The sequence below is a fragment of the Marmota marmota genome, unplaced genomic scaffold, assembly GCF_001458135.2.
Source record: "Marmota marmota marmota unplaced genomic scaffold, marMar, whole genome shotgun sequence".
In the NCBI taxonomy this organism is placed as follows: domain Eukaryota; kingdom Metazoa; phylum Chordata; class Mammalia; order Rodentia; family Sciuridae; genus Marmota; species Marmota marmota.
The window spans coordinates 4,697,728-4,722,039 of record NW_025999896.1 but is presented as its reverse complement, the minus strand read 5'-3'; the positions used below and the strand labels follow the sequence as shown (position 1 = coordinate 4,722,039).

The following is a 24,312-nucleotide window of genomic DNA, read 5'->3' as shown; positions in this document are numbered from 1 at the left end:
TAGTGTCTTGTAAATGTTAATTACTTGGCTATAATGTTATTCACATTTTCTATATCTTATTGATTTTTGGTTTTGCATATTTATCAGTTACTGAGGAAGGGTATAAAAATCTCTAACTCACACTGAAGATTTGTCCTTTAGAATTGTTACTAGATACATACACATTTAGGGTTATGTGTTCTAGATGATTTGAATTATTTGTTCTAGTGGAATATCACCCCCTGTCCTCTAGAACTAGGGATTGAACTTGGGGCTTCATGAGTGCTAGGCAGGCACTGTACTGTTAAACTACACCCCCAGCCCTGAAATAGTCTTTTTATTTCTCTTCATATGACATTTACCTGTACTAGTATAGCCACAGTAATTATTTATTTTTCATGAATTATTTTTCATAAGGAAATGACTCTTTATTTTTCTCTTTGTCTTGGTCACATACTAGCCATATCAACTTTCCTATGTTTGCTCTTTGCATAGACTTTTTCTCATCCTTTTATTTTCAACCTATCCATATTTTTATATTTAAATTGTCTCTTGCAGATGGCATATAATTGGGTCTTGCTTTTTACAATTAGATAAACTCTGTCTTGTAATTTGAGTTTTTAGTCTGTTTATATTTAGTGCAGTTTTTGATATTGCTTCCCTGCTGCCATGAGTTGAGTATGCCTTTCTGCCATGATGCTTTACCTCACCTCAAGCTCAAAGTAGTGGAGCCAGTTGACCTTGCACTGAAACCTTTGATACCGTGAGCCCAATAAACCTTTCCTCCTAGTTGTTAAGGGAGTCTTTTCATTCTGGATTGTTGAAAACTCTGGTGTCTCTCATTATTAATTGGCTTCTGTCTTTTGCTTTTAACACTGTCACAACTGCTCCTTGTTAAACCTTGCAGTTTCATCATACTGATTGCAATCCAACCCTTATCCCAAGAGTTTATGGGGCCATCCTCCTCTTTTTTGATTTTTAAATGATATTCTGATAAGGAAGAATTATTTTTGAAGAATGTTGCTTATTACACCTCAAGAAAAATGCAGCTATTAAAAAAGCTAGAATTGTGTACTGATCTCTGATTCAACCAGAAATCCAGGTGACTTTTGTGTGTGTGTGTGTGTTTTGATTATTGCCATTAGTATTATGGAGGACTGATGATTTTTTGCTCCATCATAACATTTACAGACTGACTACTAATCCATTGTTAGGAATACCTGCATGAAAGTTAACCAGAAATATGAAATATGAAGTTACTGATCCTTTTAATATATACATATATATATAATAAATATATATACACTATGTGTATATTTTTTTGTTTTTGTTTTCTACTGAGGATTGAACCCAGGAGTGCTTTGTCACTGAGCTACATCCCCAAGCCTTTTTGTTTTTTATTTAGAGACAGGGTCTCACTATGTTGCTTAGGGCTTCACAAAGTTTCTGAGTCTGGCCTTGAACTTGCAATTCTTCTGCCTCATCCTCCCAAGTTGCTGGCATTACAGGTGTGTGCCACTGGACTCTGCTTAAATATATTAATATTAACCTTGTCACTTACTACTACTCAGTAGCTATCTTCTGAATTTCTATGTTAGTCATCTCTTCATCACTGTGTCTGAATACCTGAGATAAACAATTTAGATGGAGGAAAGGTTTATTTTGGCTCACAGTTTCAGAGTTTTCAACCTATGGTCACTTGGCCTTGTTGCTTTGGCATGTGGTGGCATGGTATATGTATCATAGTGGGAGCATGAAGCAGAGGGTGCCTGTTCATCTGTTATGGAAGCAGCTCATCCTTTCAGCCTATATTCCTAGGGCATGAATGTCTTTGTCCAGCTTCATTTTATAACCTGCAGATACAGAAATGTTTTGCAGAAGAGCTGTTTACCTGGAAACCAATAGTGAAAATGCTTATGTAATGCGTTTCCTTCTTTACATGGTCTAGACATTTGAAGACCAAGGGAGAACATTATGCAACATCAGGGCAATGCTGGCTCTTTAGATAATGGTATCAAGTTTGCTCTGAGGTTTCAAGTTTGCATCTTTCAAAATAGAATATGTTGAGCCATTTCAAAAGATCCATGATTGACCATAGGGCTATTCAGGTAGGACATATGCATTATTCTTTGTGAAAATGTGTTTTTCTCCTCTGTATAGCACTCAATATCATCCTCTCTTTAGCATTCCTGAGAGGATTTGGTTCTTCCCAGAGACAATCCCACCTCAGAAACACTTCTCCTAAAAGAACTTGTGAAGCCAGACAATGCCCATTGACCTGGGGCAGGCCCTAGGCCTGCTGCCCTCATTGTCGAGGAGTGAAGACTTTTCATTCTCTGGACCAGATGCTGCCCCTCAAGGGGAGCTCTCCAGCCCTGAGACTGCACGCCAGCTCTTCAGACAGTTTCGTTACCAGGTGCTGTCTGGGCCCCACGAGACCCTGAGACAACTTCGAAAGCTCTGTTTCCAGTGGCTGCGGCCAGAGGTTCATACCAAGGAGCAGATCCTAGAGATTCTCATGTTGGAGCAGTTTCTGACCATTCTCCCTGGAGAGATCCAGATGTGGGTGCGGAAACAGTGTCCAGGCAGTGGAGAAGAAGCAGTGACGCTTGTGGAGAGCTTAAAAGGAGATCCGCGGAGACTGTGGCAGTGGGTAAGCAGAAGTATTATTATCTGTGAGTGAAGCACAGAGCTTTTCTGGTGCTCATCCCGTATATTGTCTTATTTCTGATACCATTTATGACACCAAATGTGTGGGATTTTCCACACCAAAAACCAATTCTCTGATTCTCTGACACAAACTGAGCATTCAGCATTTCAGTTCAATTCTGACATTATCTGGAGTTAGCACACATACCACCCATGCAAGGCCCACTCCCACAAGACTGTTCCCCGACTTCAGATGCCAGTCTCAAGTTCCAGGCATGAGCTGTCCTTCTGAAAATCTGGCTATGATGGGGCAGTTCTCACAGTTTCCTCTTCAGATCTGATAATTAGAATGGCATACAGAATTCAGGAAAGCACTATACTTACTGTTTCCAGTTTACTATAAAGGATACAACTCTCTAGCAGCCACATGGGAGAGGTGCATGGGGTGTTTCCCTTCCCTCCCCTCTCCTGGTGTGCCACCTTAATAATTCCTCAGTCAATTCAACAACGTGGAAGCTCCCTGAGCTCCAGCATTAAGAAATTTTTATGAGGGCTGGGCTGTGGCTCAGTGGTAAAGTGCTTGCATAGCATGTGTGTGGCACTGGGTTCGATCCTCAGCATCACATAGAAATAAATAAATAAAACAAATCTCCATCAATATCTAAAAAAAAAAAAATTAAACAAAAAGAAAAGAAAAAGTTTTTATGAGGGTCTCACTGTTTCTACACAAGTGATTAAATCATTTTCCATTGGTGATTGAAGATCTTCAATTTCTTCTCCAGAAGTTAGGATATCGGGGCATTGAAGTTTCAATTCTTTAAACTTCACATGGTTAGTTTCTCTGTCAATCTACCTTCATCCTGAAGCTATCTAGGATTCACTAATAGTTAACTCATTGGCATAACTTCTGGTATGGCTGACAAGGCCATTATGAATAACAAAAGACATTTCTTTTAGGAAGTTACAAGGGTTCTAGGAGCTGTATGCCAGGAATCAAGGACAAAGACCATTTTTTTTTTCTTTTTATGGTACTGGTGATCAAACCCAAGGATGCTCTACCAGTGAGCTGCATCCCCAGCCCTTTTTTTGTTTGTTTGTACGTTTTAAGACAGGGTCTCACTAATTTGCCCAGCCTGCCTCAGACTTGAACTTGTGATCCTCCTGCCTCAGCCTCCCAATTAGCTGAGATTACAGATGTGGGCCACTAGACCTGTCTTAATTATGTTTTTTACACCACATCTGCATTTCTTCATACCTCACCTAATTCTGACTCTGTGACTTTCAACGCTTAAGCCATTGGGGATTGAAGATAAAGTCTCCCTTCCCATTCTATGTTTAGAACATTTGAGTTATTAAAAAACACCTGAATTTTAATTGGTGGAGAATGTCTAGTAGAAACAATATAGTGGCATGTTTTAGAGGTCTCCTAGGCTGATTCAGGCCTTAGCTTTTAGTGTCTCTTCTGATAGTCCATTCATTGGTTCCTGCTAGACTAAAAGTAGAAGCTGGTTTTCTCTTTCTCTACTTATTCCATATCTTCTAGGAAGACTGTCTTCCAGTCTGTTACAGGAGGCTTGCTCCATATCCTTTAGAAATCCTAACTCTGCATCCTTTAGTAATTAGTGTTGTCTGTTCTCTAGATCAGCATTCAAGTTCTAGGACAGGAAATCTTATCTGAGAAGAAGGAATCCTCCATATGCCAGGTGGGTGAAGTGGAGCCCCAGCTTGAAGTGGCACCTCCAGAGTTGGGACTTCAGAATACATCCACAGGACCTCGGGAGCTGCTCAGTCACATGGTGAAAGAGGAATCTGAAGTGGAACCAGAATTAGGTGAGGAGCAGTTATCCATGGTGGTGTGTGGTGCTGTCTTGGAGAAATTTAGGGATTGTGGTCAGTAGGCCTAGTGTTAGTTGAAATGATATGGTGTCTCTGAAAGTTTGGAAAAGGTAGATTTACATGTACCAGTTTGACATGGAGATTCAATTTTGTATTTTAAACCACTTTGTGTTGAGGCCAGACCATTTGGATTTTGGTTCTGAGGACAGAAAGTGGAAGAAAGAAAGAAAACTGGAAGTTTGGTGGGGGAATTTGTTAGGAGGTAAACACAAATCCTGAAATTCGAATAGCAGAATGGATTGTTCTAATTTGTGGGGATTATTTTCTGTACTCTCTGGGGAGTGGTTAAGGAAACATCTAGATTCTGAAAACTTCCTTTTCTCACTGCAGCTCTGGCTGCTTCCCAGCTTCCTGCCCAACCTGAGGAAAGGCTCATTAGAGACCAGGACTTTGGAGCTGCACTTCTCCCTGCTGCCCCTCAGGTGAGCTGGGTCCCTGCTTCTCTTCCCTGGAACCAGGCTTCAAGGGTTTGTCATTGGGCAGGAGAATTGCCAGGGGTACAGTTACTGAAGGGGAGTAAACAGGAAGGCCTGGTTGGGTAACAGTTATAGTAAATGTAGAATGAACTCTGTGTTTTTACTTAAGACAGAATGTGTCCTAATTGTCATCTGGAGTAAAGGAATCTGGCAAATCCTGTCTCTACCCAAGTATGGTCATCTCTTTATTACTTTTAGGTTATGTTAAGACAAGACTGTCTTGGTTGGGTGTGGTGGCACATGCCTATAATCCTGGCTATTCAGGAACCTGAGTTAGAAGAATTGAGAATGGGTAACATAGGACAAAACAAAAACAAAACAGAAAAGAAAAGAAAAATCTGTTTTATTTCCTAGTATAGTTTTCATGGGGGTCATTTTAATTTGAATGGTTATTTCTAATGTACAACAGGTGACTCGCCGACTTTATGTAAAAATAAAATAAGCAAACTGACTACACATATCTAAAATGTACAATTTGGAAAGTTTTGACATCATATTTGGTCCTAATACCATGACCACAATCAGTATAGTAAACATACACACCACACTCTAAAGTTTCCTCTTCCTGTCCCTTTTTGCCTTCCCACATCATCCTGAGATAACTAAGGATCTACTTTCTGTTACCGCACATTAGTTTGTGCTTTCTCAGATTTTATATACAATGGAATCATGCCATAAGTCTTATTTTTATTGTCGTTGTTCTGCATATAGTATATGTTTTTTGTTTACCTTAATATATTCTCACTTGTAAAAAAAAATCTTTATTTTATTTGTTTATTTTTATGTAGTGCTAAGGATTGAACCCAGTGCCTCACATGTGCAAGGCAAGCACTCTACCTCTGAGCTACAGCCCCAGCTCTCACTGGTTTTATTTAATTTTAATTTTAACTTTATTTATGTTTTTTTGTGCTGAGGATTGAATGTAGGATTTTGTGCTTGTGAAGCTGCATTCCCAGCCTGGATAGTGGATATTTTTGTATTTCCATAAGTGTTCTTGAGCTTCGCTCTGGGATGCAGTAAATTGGTTGGACAAAATTTGTTATACAGTGGTTTCCTCTGATTTGGAGGAGATGTGTTTCAGTACCTCTAGTGGATTCCTGGAACCATATATAATTTTTTTTCATATCCTTAACATGTCTATGATTAATTTACAAATCAGGAAAGATTAGAGGTTAATAACTAATAATAAAATAGAACAATTATAATAATATGTTGTAATAAAATATATCTGGATGTGGTCTCTCAGATATCTTATTGTTTTGTTCTTACCTCGTGGTGTGATGTGAGATGACACAAGACCTGTGTGATGAGATGAAATGAGGTGAATGACTACATATTTACTGCTCACTGTGGCCATAACTTGTGCAACCTCAGCGTATGAGTTTTAAAAATTATCATGTTGAAAAGTTTCGTATTTTTCACTTAAAGGAAGCACTTTATGACTTCTCTTTGACATATCCACTACTCTTATATTTTGGGCCTTTATTATGTAAAATAAGGGTTATTGAAAACAAGCACTGGGATACCATAACAGTGGATCTGATAACCAACATGGTTACTAAATGACTTTAACAGGTGGGTAGTATGTACAATATGGATATGCTGGACAAAGGGATGATTCATGTTCTGTGAGAGATTTTATCTTGCTACTTAGAATGATGTGCAATTTAAACTTATGAATTGTTTATTTCTGAAATTTTCCATTTAATATTTTCAGACCATAGTCGACTATGAGTAATAAACCATGGAAATTGAAACTTGGATTAACGGAGATTACTAGTTTTTGTTTTTTGGTTTTGCCATAGTAGAGATTGAACCAGGAGTGGTCTACCACTGAGCTATACCCCAGCCCTGTTAAATTTTATTTTAAGATAGGGTCTTGCTAAGTTTCTGAGGCCTGCCTTGAACTTGCAATCCTCCTGACTCAGCCTTCCTAAGTTGCTAGTGTGACAGATGTGCATCACCATGTCTGGCTAAGTGGGATTACTTTATAGTACCAGAAAAGCCTTTAATATCGGGTTAATTTTACCCCCTTCTGTGGCAGTAGCCTTCTGAGTATTCTGCCTACTACCTCTTACTCTACTGGGTTTTCCACTCTAGCTGGTAGAAGTAGCTGTGTGAGTTTGGATGTTCCCTCTGATTCTTTTGTATGATCCTTTTCTCCGACTTGAGGAGGACCCCTCTGTAGATCTCTCAACCTCTCTTTGTACAGCTTCTTCGTCTCTGATCTTCAGCCCTGCTAACTCTAACCACAGAGACCTCTTCAGACTCTGAGCTCCTTCTGCTTAATTCTGGGGGCCTCCTGGCTCCACTCGGGTTCCTCCTTTCTGTGCTGCTGCCTGGGTTCTCCAGGAATTATGTTTGGACAACTATAGGACCCAGTTTGTTTGCTTGCTTTCAGGGACCTCTTTTCTGCTTAATGTGCAACATCTGGAAGCCATCACTTCATATATTTTGTCTCCCTTTTTAGTTCAATGCAGAAAGAAAACCTAGTTCCTGATACTCTATTCTGAGTTTAGAAGAAAGTCTCTGGGACAGGTGTAATTGTTTATTTTTATGTGGTGCTGATTATTTAATTACTAACTTTGAAAAGTTGTATTTGATTTAAAAAGTTCTTCAGGAATCAATACATCTCAATTGAAATATTGTTTAAAATTTTGAAAGTGCTCTTCTTGGGACTTGTTTTGGGAAGTACTTCAGAGTAAAGGCAAAAATAGAGAAGGCTATAAATAATAGGTGGTCCTTAATGCCATATCTAGACCAGGGTCTGAGTTTCAGCTTTCTGGGTTGAGAGACTTAGAAAGTAGAATACCAGTGTTGCAGTTTATCTTTGGCAAAGGAGAACAAAGAGGTGGCAGGAGAGGAATATGCCTTTTTTAGTGAATCAGGGTTCCAGAAACCAAGTCAAGATGTTAAGCAGGAGGTTACTTGGTGAAAAAGATTTGGGATGTTGGACATATACTTCAGTGCTAGAGCACATGAGAACAAAGGTTTAATCTCTAGCTGAATGAATGAATGGATGAATGAATGAGGTATTCTGTGAAATATTTCAATCAGGCATAGAGGATTATTGCCTCTTACATACAGTATCCCTATGACAGTCATATATAACTTATTAACATGTTTTAACTAGTGGAGTACACGGACATTAGCCATTTCCTGTTCTGGAGAACTTTAAAAGATCAGAATACTTGGCAGCACCAATCCATTATTGACAATTACATATACATATATATGTTTCTACGTAGAGCTAGTAACTGATTATGAACCACTCAAACAAACATCATCCCCACCCAATCCCAACATCCCTCTCCCAAACTAAAAACAATTATCTGCCTCAGGAAAAACCTTGGTATTTAATGAATTCATTGGAAGTTTGAAGGAAATTTTAAATATAAATAATTACTTCTGATCTAATGCATGCATTAGGAGCTTTGTGAATAATATAGAATAAAGAAGTGGGGTCACTATCACTACACAGTAGTACTTTATCATCAGAAACCATGACTAAGTTGGACCCTCATCTAGACTGGAGGGATGGATGCATTTACCTCCCAGATATTTTTTTCAAACATGTAGGATAGGAGCACTCCTTGTGAAGTCAGGTGTCATAATGTCTTGTCAATCCACAAGATGGTGCTATTTCCACACAAAAATAGAGCTGTTTGGAAGTTGGACTTTTTTTCTTCTCTCTAAATATGAGAAAAGAGCAAGATGGCTAGTATTTGCATTCTGTGTCTCAAGTGGGGGCTTCATTCATACTCTTGAGCATCTTGACAGCTCCTTGAGTAAGTGTGTCACTTTAAGCTGGAGGTACACTGTTCAGAGACTCCTGAAAGTAACTTTTCTGGCTTTTGAATAAACTGATGAACCCTTGTGGGCTTTGAGGCTTATATCCTTTTTGTCTTGTACTGATGATTCTTCTTGTCCCCATGGATTAGGCCCAAATCATAACACTACCATCCAAACCATAACACTATCTTCTTTGATGACTAGGACAGATTTGCTTCAGGACTGAGAATGCCATTCCTGAGGGAAATATTTATTGTATGTGATAGGAAGATGACTTCATCATTCCTCTCCTTATTTATGCCTCTGGCTTATTACAACATATTGCCTGGCTATAAACTTAAGGGTCCCTGAAAATAAACAGAATCCCTTCCTTAGTTTTCCTGCAAAGCCTGGGGATGAGTCCGGGAGACTTCAGAGAATGGTAATAATATATATCATCTACTGAGGACTTGGTCTGAGAGCTTTATTTTAACCTGACAATATATGTTGAGTGCCTACTGTGTCACAGGCAGTGGAGAGTAGGACCAAGTCCTTTCTTGAGCAAGCTGGCCATCCAGTCAGACATTACTGAGCTTGGTGGCTGTGTCCTTTTCTTTACTAGCACTGAAGTGAGGATCCATGTGTTCTGACCATGAAGTCTAAGGACTCCTGTTTTCAGCAAGATTTGCTCAGGCTGGTTATCTTCAGGAAGTTATTAAAATAGCCTTATTTACAGAGCATTAACAAAATAAACTGCCAGCAGCTCATACTTTTTTTTTTTTTTAAACTGGTATGGGGGATTGAACCCAGAGGAACATTACTACTGAACTACATATCCTCAATCCTTTTTACTTTTTAGTTTGAGACAGAGTTTTGTTGACCCTGCCTCAGCCTCTCCAGTCACTGGGATAATAGGCATGCACCAGTATCCCTGGCTTAGTGCAGACTTTTAAACATTTTAAATTGAAATTCATATTAAAAATGTGGTTCTAGGGCTGGGGTTGTGGCTCAGTGATAGAATGCTTGTCTAACATGTATGAAGCACTGGATTTGATTCTAAGCACCACATATAAAAAAATAAAGGTCCATTGACAATTAAAAAATATTTAAAAATGTGGTTCTAGTTAATAGTTCTAGCTTCCTGCCTTTTTCCACACTAAAAGATTCAGATTTTCCTTTTTAAAATTATTTTGGCCGAGCATCTTCTAATTCAAGACTTTTTGGTGTCTCCTTTCTCCTTGAGTCATTTCCACCTGTTTTAGTCAGCTATTTCACTGCTGTGACTAAAAGACCTGATCAGCACAATTATAGAGGAGGAAGAATTTATTTGAGGGCTCACAGTTACAGAGGTCTTAGTCCATAGAAGGCCAGATCCATTCTTTGGAGTTTGAGGTGAGGCAGAACATTATGGTGGAGAGCGGCCGGGGCCCAGAGTGTGACTCACCCGTTTTGCGCTGCCTCTTCCACCTCTGCGTCTTGCTGCTGCCGTCGCCACGTGCCAATGTCTGGCTGGGCACAAATGCCGCAGTCTGGCTGGGCACACAACCACGAGCCACCACACAGCTTGCAGATTCAAACAGCAACTCTTTATTCCCGAACTCACACCAGCCGTCTACAAACACGTTCTGGGGAAATCCACGTTCTCTGCCCAAATCCACCTCCACTGGGCTTCTGTCTCCCAAAATATACTCTGAATCCCGTGAGAACTCAAGGGGAACTCAGGCAGCAGGATACGCCCTATTCCCAGCAGGAATAATCTTAAACCTTAAACCTGGAACCTAAACTGGGAACGCCCTAATCCGCCTTGGTCCTTGAGCAAGGTCACCTACATTCAATGTCACTGCAACATGGGGTACGCTGGCAAGGAAATTGTCATACCTACTTGGCTAATGGCTCCCAGCAGCCACGCAGCCATGTCTGAGGAGAAGCCCAAGGAGGGTGTGAAGACAGAGAATGACCACATCAACCTGAAGGTGGCGGGGCAGGATGGCTCAGTGGTGCAGTTCAAGATCAAGAAGCACACCCCATTGAGCAAGCTGATGAAGGCCTACTGCGAGAGGCAGGGCTTGTCAATGACACAGATTAGATTCAGGTTTGATGGGCAACCAATTAATGAAACAGACACTCAGCCCAGCTGGAGATGGAGGTTGAGGACACCATGGACGTGTTCCAGCAGCAGACGGGAGGCATGGCCTCCAGAGGGACCACCCCACACCCTGCCATCGTCCTTGCATTTGTTATTGAATGGTGAGTGACCACGCTGATCACAGAGGAGTCCGAGAAAGACAAGGACAGTCACCAAAACGATCTTCGAAGCACTTCAAGTGCAGCTCAAAACTCTGCAGGGATGAGTCTACAGCTTACATTGGGCCAATCACATTGTTCTCTTTGTGAAATGAGTTTTAAGGTTTTGGGTTTGCTTTTGTTCTCAGTTTTGTTCATTGCCCCTCTCAAAACATGTTTTCCTTCAAACTTGTGGCCAAATGTTGGCTTTCAGTCTGTGGCCAGGCTCTCACCCCTGGAGTAGTGGTTACTGCTGGAGCTACTTGTCTGAATCATGTGGAGAGCTCATGTTCACACTGTTGCATCTGTGGAAGAGTGTTGGGGGTGGAATTCCACCAGGCGCATTATTAAAATTCTAAAAGCTGCAAATGACAGACTTTATCAAGCATATGGTATAGTTGAAGGCAAAATACTGGAATACTTCTTCAAAGGTAAAAAACAAAATAAGTCCTTCAGTAATAAGGCCCAAGTGCTTTCTGCTCCTGAGTGTGTCCCCTCTGGGTCTGAGGCCCAGGATGACACCTCTGCACTCAGTGCCTGGGTGTGGTTATGTGGGCAGTGATTGGCACAACCAAAACCAGCTTTTATCTTTTCAAAACTAGGAAATAATTACCATATTTCTCATTTGGTAATTGTATCGTGGCCTCAGATTTACTTCTAACAGATAATTATGGTCTTTATATAAAGTAAAATGAAATATCACTGAATTTGCAATTATGTTATAAAGAGCTGCTTCAAAGTGTGGTTGCAAAAGAAACCCACAGAAAGGTGACTTTAGTGTTCTTATGGATTTTTACTTTGCCATTGTCCAAATAAGTATTGAAATTATGCATTAGAACAGTGACTCCAGTTCTGTGAGATATCTGGGAATCTATACCAATTAAAATGTTCATAGTTCTGCCTATCGTCGTCCTGTAAGGATCTATTGCTGCTTGACGGCCATTCTCTGCCTTTTATAGTCACCTGACAGTGACCCATCACCTCGCTTGCTTGAGATCTTGCAGAAATGTCCTCATTTCCTGTTTTGCTGTATGGGCTCTGGTGGGATGTTGTTTGTTCACCAATTTGTACATTATGTTACCCTTTACTATTGTAAACAGTAAAGATAGTTTGGTTAAAAAAAAAAAAAACATTATGGTGGAAGAGTGTGGCAGAGGGAAGCAGCTCACAGATGTGATCAGGAAGCAGAGAGAGAAGCTCCACTAGCCAGATACAAATATGTACCCCAAGGCCACACCCCAATTTCCACCTCCTCTAGCCACACCCTACCACTTCAGTACACTCAGTTAATCTCTATCAGGAGATTAATTCACTGATTGGGATAAGACTCTTACAACACAATCATTTCTCCTCTGAACCTTCTTGCATTGTCTCATGTGAGCTTTTGGGGAACACCTCACATCCAAACCATAACACTACCTTCTTTGATGACTAGGACAGATTTGCTTCAGGATGAGAATGCCATTCCTGAGGGATATATATATTGTATGTGATAGGAAGATGACTTCATCATTCCTCTCCTCATTTCTGCCTCTGGCTTATTACAACATATTGCCTGGCTATAAACTTAAGGGTCCCTGAAAATAAACAGAATCCCTTCCTTAGTTTTCCTGCAAAGCCTGGGGATGAGTCTGAGAGACTTCAGAGAATGGTGATAATATATCATCTACTGAGGACTTGGTCTGAGAGCTTTATTTTAGCCTGACAATATATGGAGAGTAGGACCAAGTCCTTTTCTTGAGTTTAGTGCTAGTAGAATTAAACTACTAACCAAATACGCGTGTGTGTGTGTGTTATACATATACATATATATACATACACATATAAGTATTTAATAAACTGATGATTGCTATAAATGAAATGTATGATGTGCTTTGAAAACAGTAGACACTGTCTTGTTTCTTCCAAACCTCCCTACAAGTTTTTGAATTCAGTACTGTCATTAGGTGAGGAGCAGAACTCTAAAAGGTTAAGTAATTTGCTCGAAGTTAAATAACTAGAAATTAGCAAGGCTGGGACTTGAAGCCCAATATATTCTACTCCAAAGGATGGTTGCTAATCATTCCGAGTTTCCAATGGTCTACTTCATAGTGGGGAGAATTAGAAATTAGAATTGAAATTAGAATTTATAAAAGTAAATCCTAGCTGGGTGGCATTCCCAATTTTGTTTCTAGTCTGGTTCCATGAGAAAAAAAGGCTGCTTTGTGGATAATAGAGGGATACCTTGCTCCAGAAAACATATCGGTTTTCCCCTGACTAGGAATAAAACTAATTTGATGTTAGGCTGTGCATACAGAACTGTTGAGAAATTCCAGGGGTGAATGGCTGCAACATCTGTCTTTTGAATCTACTAATTTTTGTTTCAGAGTAAGGCTTACAAAACAGTTGGCTTCACTATTGACTCTTCTCACATTTTCACTGATTTTTACTTGCTTTCCCAATAAGTTCCTTTTAAATTTCTTTGTTTTCCTTCTTGAATTTTCATTAAATAATGAATATATCAGGTTCTATTGCCAGACTCATACTATAAGCACTTGAAAGAGTTTAAAAAAAAAAGGAACAGTATAGAAAAGGCTTCTCCTGTATGTTTTCCACTCTTAAATACCTGCAGTCTCCCACAAAACCAGAACTTAAGCCCTAAGTGTTTTCTAACCAAAACAAAAAATACTGATGTGAAGTATTGTCATTTTCCCCTTTCCCTGTTTGTTTCTTGACCCATTCTCCCTTAAGTTCTTAGATCTGCTGATGAGTAGGATCCTACAGCATATTCCATTCTTGTCAGCTTTCCTATAGGAAAGAAATGCAGGTTTAAACACCTTCATTGGAGTGACAGCATTGTATTTTTTCCAGGAGCACTGGAGACACCTGGATTCCAGTCAAAAGGAGCAATACTGGGATCTCATGCTGGAGACCTATGGGAAAATGGTCTCAGGAGGTGAGAGCATGGGTCAGCTTTGACAAAAGGAGATGGAAAGAATGGAAAACTGTTAGGCATTTTCTTTGCACTCAGAGATATCTGCTCAAATTTAAGTTCTGTGGGTAAAGGAAGTCATTTAGAGACATAGTTAGGAACTGGAGCTAGTTGCAGAGTTATAGTCAGAACTTCCTTGTATTGAAAGTGTTCTGTATTCCAGGAACATTTGTGAGAGTTATGTACAAGTAAAATCTTTAATTTATGAAGTGGGTATTTCCCTTTAAAGATGATGGAAGTGAGTGCCAGCTCAGCACTTGCTCATTGTTACAGAGCTCTTAAGTGCCAAATTAAGATGGGACTAATTGTGATCGGCTCTGAGTCCAGGCTCTTTCCTACTAAATCTCACTGCTTCAGAATAACCACTGGTGAAATCTCTATCACGATCCTTGCACCAGCCTGACAGTGGTCCAGATTCTTGTTTTTGTGGCCTTTACATATGTCCTGGTCTAATAGTGAAAACTGGTGTCTTAACCTTTTCCATGCACTATTCTAGGTAAGCTTCCCTAAATGGTCTTGGAGCCTTCACATTTCCCTTCATGCTGGGGTGTTCCTTTGAGAAACAGCTCGAGCTCCCAGACATCCCCATTCATGAAGGCCCACATGCTTATCTTTCTGTTACAGGCATTTCCAACACTAAACCTGACCTGACTAATTCAACAGTATATGGGGAAGAGCTGACAGGACTGCAGCTTCATGTCAGTGAGAAGATCCCACGACTCACTTGTGTAGGTAAGTGATTTATCATTGCTCTGGAGCCCTTTCTTATTTTCTGTTCTTAAATTGAAGGTGGAAGAGGATGTATTAGGACTTTAGTTTCTATTCCATTGATTAGACCTAGCCTGATTGGGCCAGTCTGGTTTGAATTCAAAGTTAAGTGTCCTTTTCTCTGGCTATAGGGCTGTTAATTCATATATTTAATCATGAAAGGAAGATCACACACACATTGGATTTGCTGATTTGCTGTCATCAATCTTGTCTCTTGTGATAGCTTTGTTTCTCAGAGTTAAGAGTTACACATTGAGGACCTGTAGAGATATAGCGAGAACTCCATAAAAAAAGATTTTATAACAACCATTATTGTCAATCCTAGCAAGAAGGTTCAAAGTAACTAGAATTTTCTCATTCTGGTTATAGTGAATAGTAACCACCTACCCTCAGCAAAATAAAATAAACAAACAGAGAAACATGTTTTCTTTAATCTCCTTCATATCTAATAGTCATTAAATAATTCATATTAGTCATGTATTTTAAGACTGGGGAAGAAGAAATTTGAATGTATTCTGTTGTAAAATGGCAGTTACCCTTTGCTTTCTATACTTTTTCTAAAACATGGAAATTGTGCAAAACTTAGTTATCTAACCAGTACATACACTCCCATCCCTGTTCACACACTTTTACATATGTAGTAAATCCCAGAACCCTAGAAGAAGAAAAGGAAAGGATGGGAGAAGCAGTTCTTGGCCCCAGTAGTCTAATTAACTATTTTTCTTTGCTAAAGCATCAACTAAGACCTAAAATTTTCTTTTTCTTTCTTTCTTTTTTTTTTAATTTGGGGGATCTAACCCAGGTCTTTACACATGCTAGGCATGTACTGTACATGTACCTTTGCTCTACACCAACCATAATTTTACTTCTAAGCTGTTCTTTAATGGTAAGACTGGAAATAAAAAGATGCTTGGGAAAAATAATGAGTTTAGTTTTTATTTATCTCTCTTTTAGTCAGCTTTTTTGCTGCTGTGACCAAAAGACCTGATAGCACAATTAGAGGAGGAACAAGTTTATTTGGGGGCTCAGAGTTTCAGAGGTCTCAGTCCATAGACTGCTGGCTCCATTGCTTGGGGCTCAAGATGAAGTTGAACATCATGGTGGAAGAGTGTGGTGGAGAGAAACAGCTCAAGACATCACACCAAGAAGCAGAGAAAGAGAGAGCGCTCTGCTCATCAAGTACAAAATATATAGCCCAAAGGTGCACCGCAGCCTACCAGGCTACAGTTATCACTCAGTTAATCCTTATTAGAGAATTAATTCATGGATTGTGTTAAAGCTCTCATAACCCAATCATTTTCCCTCTAAACATTCTTGCATTGTCTCACACATGAGTGTGGGGGACACCTCATATCCAAACCATAATGTATTATACAAAAATAAGTTGGAAATACAGTTTTAAAAGATATAATATGAAAGTAAAGTAAGAAGAAAAAAATGAGTGAATATTTTTATTGTGACTGGATAGGAAGATTTTTTATAAGTATAAAAGTGATGAAAAAATTATTTAGGAAAAGATTGATTGGCTTGAGTATCTTTAAAAAGTAAAATCCCCCACAATTTCTATACATAAAAATAACCCCAAATGGAATCAGGGTAACTATGCTGAAGAAAAACATTTTTCAGGAATATGACAGATAAATGACATTCTATGTTATTTTTCTTAATATAAAAAAAGTTAAAGCAGGTTAATAAGAAAAATAACTTCATAGTAAGAAATGGACAGCAGGTTTGGGATATTAAAAAATAGCTCATAAATATGAAAAATATATATCCTTTCATAACTAAGAATTTAAAATTTAAAACAATGAAAATGCATTTTTCACTGATGGCATATATTTATTTTTCATATTTTATAGGTGCATTATAATTATACAAAATATTGGGATTCATTGTTACATATTTGTGTACACACAAAATGTAACAATATAATTTGCCAACATCATTCCCCAGTATTTCCCTTTCCCTTTCCTTCTCCCTCTACTTGGCCCCTTTCCTCTATATATGGCATATATTTTAAAAGCATTGAATATTTGAGTCTTTATTCAGCTCCCCCTCTGCCCTGTTTCACATACTAGAATATGGCAGAGTTGTTCAGGAAATCAGGTTGCCAGTAGGTGTCAAGAGCTTTAATATTTATGCCCGTTGACACAGTAATTCCACTTTGAAGAATTCCTTTAAAGTGTTAAGCAGAATTGTGGGCAAAAACTTATGAAGAAAAGTGATTATCACAGCATATTTATAGTAGCAAAGACATAATAAACAACATAGATTTCCACAGTAAGAGGATTCTTAAATACTTCATGTGTTTATTATGACACCTTCCTAATGGGCCATTACTCAGTTCTTTAAGATGCTATTTATAAAGACTTCTTACAAGAAAAGTGACAGTACCTTTGCCATTTGAGTGGAACATGTTCTAAAGCTTTGAGGATAAACAAGTTCAGTCCTAGTTCTGTAGCAGAAGCCTAAATCTCTGGCAGATAATTGGAAAGACATGAATCCATGAAAGAGAAAGTTTAAATAGCCTCTTTAGATCTAAGGGATAATTTATAAAAGTTGAAAAAATCCTACAGCCAAAATAAAAATCTTTATCATATGCATCTGTAAGCAGTAAATAATTGAAAACCTACATTATGAGAAAATAAATATAACTGCTTATGTGAGTTCATAAGGCATAGATAACTGGGTACAGTGGCCCACATTTATAGTCCCAGCTACTTGAGAGGCTGAGGAAGGAGAATCACTGAGTTTGAGGCTAGCCTGAGTTGAGTGAGAACTCATCTCTAAAATAAAGCACATGTAAATACTGGATTCAAGCAAAGACTGAAGAATTTACTTTTACACTGAAGTCCTGTTGCATTGCACCCATAGGAAAATAACATCTTAATGAATTTCATGAATTTTTGAATTACTTGCAAATGGGGGAATCCATGTTAAATTGACCAGTACTACTCTTTACAATTTAAATGCTACATAACCAGATATAGAACTATATATACAATATAATATCATCTGTATCTGAATAGCATTTACAATAGGTTAAATAAATAGTCTGGGAGGAAGCATATGTTCACTTCTATCTGGTTAATACAATTGAGGTTGATTTGGCTTTCCTGTATATACTTTTTTCTCCTTCCAAATTCTTTTTAGTGATCATATTTATCTTTTATATGTAATCAGATTTTAAAAAGATCATTTTTAAAAGTACTTCTGGTGCATAGTATACTTTTCCTGGCCCTTAAGAAATGCTTGCTGCTGATTTGTGGAGGGGTCAGAAAAGCCTGCTGTGAGCCCTCATTTGCTATTCAGAAGTTCTTAGCTCTAGAGCTGAAACACATAGTCCTGAATCCAGTGCAGTTGAAGCGAGTGTGGAGCATCAGGCTGCGTGACAGTTTTCTTTTTGTCTCACTAATGCTATCTTGGTAAGAAGAATATTTTCTGGTGACCCCTTCTTTGAGAGATGAGTTAGAAAACAGGGCATAACATTGAACCATTTCAAATTTTCTTTCAGGAGATAGACAAGAGAACGACAAAGAGAACTTGAACTTGGAAAATCACAGGGACCAGGAACCGCTGGTTGCTTCATGTCACACCTTGGGTGAGGCACTTCCTCAGCCTGCCTTGAAGGACTTCTTCAGTGAAGATGACTCTGGACACTTTGGAGAAGGAGAAAATCTTCCTGAGGCACCAGAAAACCTTCAGGGTGAGGGGGCAGGGGAACAACTCTCTCCTCATGGAAGGAGTTCTGAGAAGCAAGTAGGTCAGTCTATGCCAAATCCACCTCCAGCAGAACTGTCTGCCATGTGGTTGGAGGAGAAAAGAGAGGCCAGTCAGAAGGGGCAGCCTCGAGCCCCCATGGCCCAGAAACTCCCCACCTGCAGGGAATGTGGGAAAACCTTTTATAGGAATTCACAGTTGGTTTTTCACCAAAGAACTCATACCGGAGAGACATACTTTCAGTGCCCCATCTGCAAAAAAGCCTTTCTGCGGAGCTCAGACTTTGTTAAACATCAGAGAACGCACACAGGAGAGAAGCCCTGTAAATGTGATTACTGTGGGAAAGGCTTTAGTGACTTCTCAGGATTGCGCCATCACGAGAAAATCCACACAGGAGAGAAACCCTATAAATGTCCCATCTGTGAGAAAAGCTTTATTCAGAGGTCGAACTTTAATAGACATCAGAGGGTTCACACAGGAGAGAAACCTTATAAATGTTCCCACTGTGGCAAAAGTTTCAGCTGGAGCTCAAGCCTTGACAAACATCAGAGATCCCACTTAGGAAAGAAGCCTTTTTAGTAGCCATGCTTGCTCAGACCCCGTGTGTCCCCAGCTCTATTTTAAAAATGCTCAGTCCCACCTGGAGGAACAGCATTTCTAAGAGGATATCTTGTTCTCTCTTTTCATGGATTGGAGGGAGAGAACCTGGACATGGTTTTGGATTAGAAGGTGTATCAACCTCTGGATCTGATTTTACAGTGGCTTAAATTCTTGCTTCTTTATCAGGAGAAAGAATAGTTTTTTTGTTTCAGGCCATCTCTTCTTTTGGACCTGATGCAAAGTTTCACTCAGAGGTTGGTTTTAGAAGTGCTCCCTGGAGAGAGATTAACCAAGTGGCTGCAATCACTGCTTGTGGGAAGAACCTCAAATCAGCCCTTGAGGATTGGGGTTCTAGAGCAGGTATCCTGTTGCAGAAGGGGAGGCATAGAGGGCCAGTGAGCTCACATGGGTAAAAAAGTTAACTTCAAGTGTCTTTGGTTTGAAATAAACTTGGTTGAGTCACTCCCTAATGTATCTGTGTCTGAAGTGTTCATTGACTGTAACCCAAAACATATTTTTTTGTACGGGGAGTTAAACCCTGGGGTGTTTAACCACTGAGCCATAACCCTTGCCCTTTTTATTTGCTTTTTTTTTTTTTTGAGACGGGTCTTACTAAGTTACCTTGTTACCTTGCTAAATTGCTGAAGCTGGCTTTGAACTTGGGATCTTCCTGCCTCAGCCTTTCGAGCTGCTGGGATTATAGGTGTGGACTACCATGCCCTATCCTCCAAACATATTTTTCCATTGAAGAATGTAAATGGGAGTTGATCTTCAGGACTAGCCCATATAAACCTACAAGTTTGTAATGTTTCAGCACACCAATAGGAAAGTGCTCCACTATAGTTCAGGCCATGAGTGCAGGACCAGTGCTGGGCACAACTTTTTCTCAGCTATATCTGTCTTTGGTATGCCTTTTTTGAATCTCCCTGCCACTCGATCATGTGCCTCAAACTTCCTCTTTTTCTCCCAGCATGCTACTTGGTTTATCATATTTGCTACTGTGCTCTATGCTTTAAAATGATCTTTATTATCTTATTTTGCCAGTAGGTGTTAGGAAGAAATCGATAGTATTGATCTAGTTTTTAATACTGTCTGGAGGTTTATTAACATATCTATCTAACCCATCCACTGTCCTTGTCTTCAAAAACTGCCTGCCTCAAAGTGTCCTGCTTTCATTACAGTGAGATGTCTCTCCTCAACCACCTTAGTGTTCTTGAGGGGCCCTCTTGCCCTGTTTTGGTGAGGGTCAGGAGCAATGATGCTAATGAGAAGGGCAGAGCGGTTTCTCTGAAGACAGGTTAACTAATACGAAGGAAACTAGAGGATGTTGGTAAATAATGGGAAGTACTAGTTGTTGGGGAGGAGGGACACAATTTCAGTTAGAGTTCCTGGAGTCCAAGAGCAATTTGTTAACTCCCTTATAGCATGAAGATGAGGAGTAAAACTCTACTTAAGGGGAGGCAGATCTGTAGGGAAGAAAGCAGGAAAATCATGAAAAAATTTGGCACTAGATTCTATATGTTGTATAACAGTGATTTATAGAATTATGGGACTTGGGTTATGTGTGTGTGTTGTGTTTTGCTAGAGATTGAACCCAGGGCCTCTTTGTGCCAGGCAAACACTACCACTGAGCCACATCCTCAGCCCAATTTGGTGTTTTAAATCCAGTTCTCAAAGTGTGGCCTCCAGACCAGCAGCAGTGTCATTTTGTTAAGGCTATGAAATCAGAAATTCTCAGTACCCTGGAGGACTTGTTAATACCTGCTCTAGTTTAAGAACCACTGTATTAAGTAGCAATTAATAATAAAGTCTGCAAGAATATGAAGCAATAATGCTCCCAGAGGAAAGCCTCCCAGACTTTTCTTACCAAATAGCCTCTTGGAGTAGTGAAAACTCATCTACACTTTTAGAGGAAGAGTTTTTCCCTCTTCAGTGATCTTAAAATAATAGAGATACAGAGAAACAACCTGCTTGCTTGTTCACAGTTGTATTCTCAGAAAATTGTAGGGGTTAGACAAAAACAGTAGATATGTGCATTAATGAAAGATCAACATCATATATGTACTTCCCTTAGCCTTTACAGCAGGGATCATTAAAATGACCCGTTGCTTGTTTCTGTAAGGTTCATGGGAATGCAGTCTCACCTGTTCATTTACATATTACTAGGCTGCATTTGGGCTACAATGGCAGAGTAGTTGAAACAGACAATATGACCTGCAAACAAACCCTCAAATATTTGCTATCTGGCTTTTTACAGAAAAATATGGGTGACCCTCTAATCAAGTGTAGTATTTCTATAATATGCAGGCAAATCACCCAGACAGCTGAAGAAGATGGAGATGCTGATTCATGCATGGATGATGCCAATTCTGCTTGGGGTCCTTGGAAGCTAGAGCACTGAGGATGGCATCATGTAACAGGGCTTGTGTTTGTGGCTTGTTTCTCTTGGACTTTTCCTAATCCCTGATGACTCAGAAACTCTCAAAAGTCTGGACTAGACACAGTTGAGGAATAAATCACTTTATTAGAAGAGGTTCAGTACTACAAATTCTCCTACCAGAGTTCCCGGGCCCAAAAGCCAGCTTCACTTTTAGGCACCCTTCTCTCATGTCCCATAGGGGAATCCCATAGAAGTTGTGTGCTTATGATTTCTTATCTAAGTGTCTGTGGTAACCCCTCACCCACCTGTCTGACAGGGAGCCTCTGGCCTACCCTCTTTTCTTGTTTTCTCAGAAAGCTAAATCTGGAGAAGTAAGGCTACTCCAGCTAGAACCCACTTGGAAGGATTTTCCTTAGTCTTCAAGTTGAAAGTCCACACGTAAGTGGGTCCCCGCTGACAAGTCTTGTACACTGGACAAGAATAGACACTGCGGCAATCCTGCTTGTCTGCAGGAATAGCCTTGATGAACATCACAGGCATGGAGGGTGTCAGGTCCTTCAGCTTTGCCTCTGTAATGATCCCAGCCTGAGGATAAGAACATGAGAAGAACCATCTTAGATCAGACCCAGAGCCCAGCCAGCCATCCTTGCTTCCGTTAGAAGATCCAAGGAACGAGAGAGTGGGATGTCCTTGGCTGCCTTTCTGCCTGCCCTCTTCTGGGTTCTCTCAGTCACCCACAGTGGAAGGCATCTGATACTGGGAAAATGCATTTCTATCTTTTCAGGCTAAAATCACCTCTTGATATAGAGTTCCAGAAGTTTTTTATTTATTATTGGTGCTTGACTTTGCCCTAGTTTTTTCATTCATTTGTTTTTATAAGACTATTGAGTGCAGCTGTCTGATGGATGTCATACTAGGTGTTGGGAATTTAAAGAGGATGAAGACACAGATGCTAACTGTGCAAATGCTTTAGCTCTTAAGGCTTTGATTATGTGCTGTTTCTGCGTCTCTTCAGTTTCATATGCGATTTCATCCACTTCTAGATTATGTCAACTTTTTGAGCAGAGAGAGATAATCTAACTTTAATCATATAATAAAGATATAACCATTTTTAACTTTCCAGATGGAGCCTCCCTAGAGTTTCCTTCCTTCCTTGTAGCATTCTACCATTGAACTATATCCGTCACCCAACTCCCTATGATTTTCTGAGATGTCTCAATAGTTATCTAGTTGACTTGAGTTTTTTCTACTAGTCCTGAGAAATGTTCTGAGGAACAGGAGAGTCCCTTGGTTGAATAAATTTGGGAAATGGTGCTCATCACACCATTGATATGTACTTGAAGCTCGATAATGTATACTTGGCACACTGAAGGCAAGAAGTTCTTATAGTAAAGATCAATACTTTATATTTAACCTGGTGTTTTCTAAACAGGACCACAGGAACCCTCCCACCCACTTTTTTTTTCATAGTCTGTTCATCTCATAGATGCTGCTGTTTTATGGAACATACTTTGGAAAATGATGATCCAGAGTGATTCACAAATTCCTTAATGCTGTCCATGTTGTGTTATGTCATGTGAGCCCCTTATGTTGTAGTTTATGTTATAAAGTTTATTTAAAGGGAAAGATGTGCCTTTTCAGTTCATTTAGAGGCTGATACAAGGCATGGTGAGTACCAGAATGAAAATGAGCAATGGGGGCCCCCTTGTCCTCCAAAATTGAGTGTTTATGATAAGGAGTAAGAACAGGGATAGAACTTTTTTTTCTTTCTTTTTTTTTTTTTTTGCATACTCTAAAACCAACCCCTTTCAATTTGTTTGGTTGTTTTTCTTGGTATTGGATATTGAACCCAAGAGTGCTCTATCACCAAGCTATACCACATTTTTTATTTTGAGACAGGGGATCACTAAACTATCTAGGTTGGCCTCAAACTTGTGATCCTACTACCCTGGCCTTCTGAGTAGCTGAATTTACAGGTATGCCCCCACCACATTTGGCTAAAACTAGTCTTCTTTAAGTATAAAATTCATTGGTTTTTAACATGTTTACAAATCTGTGTAATCATTACCAGTCATTATTCAAGATCATTTTTATCATCCCAGAAAGAAACTCTGTGACCATTAGCATTTATCATTAGCACTGGTTGAATTGGATATTCAATCCTATTTGCTTTTGTTTCATATATTTTGAGGGCTCTTTTGTTAGGTGCGTATATGTTTATAGTCATTTTATCTTCTTGATGGCTTGCCCTTTTTGTCATTAAATGTCCTACTTTGTCTCTGATTTCTCTCTCCTACATTTTCTCCAGGAATGCAACAGTGTTTGTCTTATAAAATCTACTGTATCTGATAATAGTTTAGTCCTTAAGCTCTTTTTTTGGTTACTGTTTTCATAGCGCATTTTCTTCCATCTGTTTACTTTCAACCCATTGTGTCTTTGAATCTTAAATGTCTCTTATAAACAGCTTACAGTTGGATCATGGGTGGGTTTATAATTTGGTTTTTAAAATTCATTCTGCCTTTTCATTATGAGGATTAGTCCATTTATATTTAATGTAATTCCTGATCAAATAGGACTTAAGTCTGCTACTTCAGTATTTGCTTTTGTTCCTCATTCTTCCACTAGTGTTCTTTCATGTTCATAGATATCTATCTAGTATTACCCTGATACCAACACCAGACAAAGACACATCAAGGAAAAAAAATTGAGAACCAATATCCCTGATGAACATAGATGCCAAAATTCTTAATAAGATACTGGCAAATTGCCCACAAAAACATACTTAAAAGATAGTGCACCATGATCAAGGGGGGGGGGGG

General features: G+C 39.3%; 2 protein-coding genes and 1 pseudogene across 6 annotated transcripts in view; 2 read left to right on the top strand and 1 right to left on the bottom strand.

Annotated features, from left to right (window-relative positions):
* The first annotated feature begins 1,429 nt into the window (after window positions 1-1,429).
* The window catches only part of Znf18 (zinc finger protein 18), a 35,000-nt gene continuing 12,117 nt past the window's right edge, over window positions 1,430-24,312 (top strand). The window contains exons 1-6 of one of the 2 annotated variants that reach the window (XR_007345609.1): window positions 1,430-2,632; window positions 4,269-4,458; window positions 4,855-4,946; window positions 13,905-13,989; window positions 14,650-14,757; window positions 18,308-19,522. Coding sequence is in view for 1 of the 2 variants with exons in the window: in XM_015504498.2 (XP_015359984.1) it covers window positions 2,246-2,632; window positions 4,269-4,458; window positions 4,855-4,946; window positions 13,905-13,989; window positions 14,650-14,757; window positions 18,308-19,092 (1,647 nt within the window). In the remaining variant the exon portion in view is untranslated. Of the gene's footprint in view, window positions 2,633-4,268; window positions 4,459-4,854; window positions 4,947-13,904; window positions 13,990-14,649; window positions 14,758-18,307; window positions 19,584-24,312 lie in introns of those variants that run through there. The other variant, XM_015504498.2, reaches the window with a different exon arrangement.
* Window positions 10,168-11,915, top strand: LOC107158052 (annotated as a pseudogene).
* The window catches only part of Dnah9 (dynein axonemal heavy chain 9), a 334,407-nt gene continuing 331,707 nt past the window's right edge, over window positions 21,613-24,312 (bottom strand). For all 4 annotated transcript variants that reach the window (XM_015504497.2, XM_048798093.1, XM_048798094.1 and 1 more), the window contains one exon: window positions 21,613-22,078. In XM_015504497.2, the coding sequence (XP_015359983.1) occupies window positions 21,851-22,078 (228 nt within the window). In that variant the 3' untranslated portion in view covers window positions 21,613-21,850. The remainder of the gene's footprint in view (window positions 22,079-24,312) is intronic.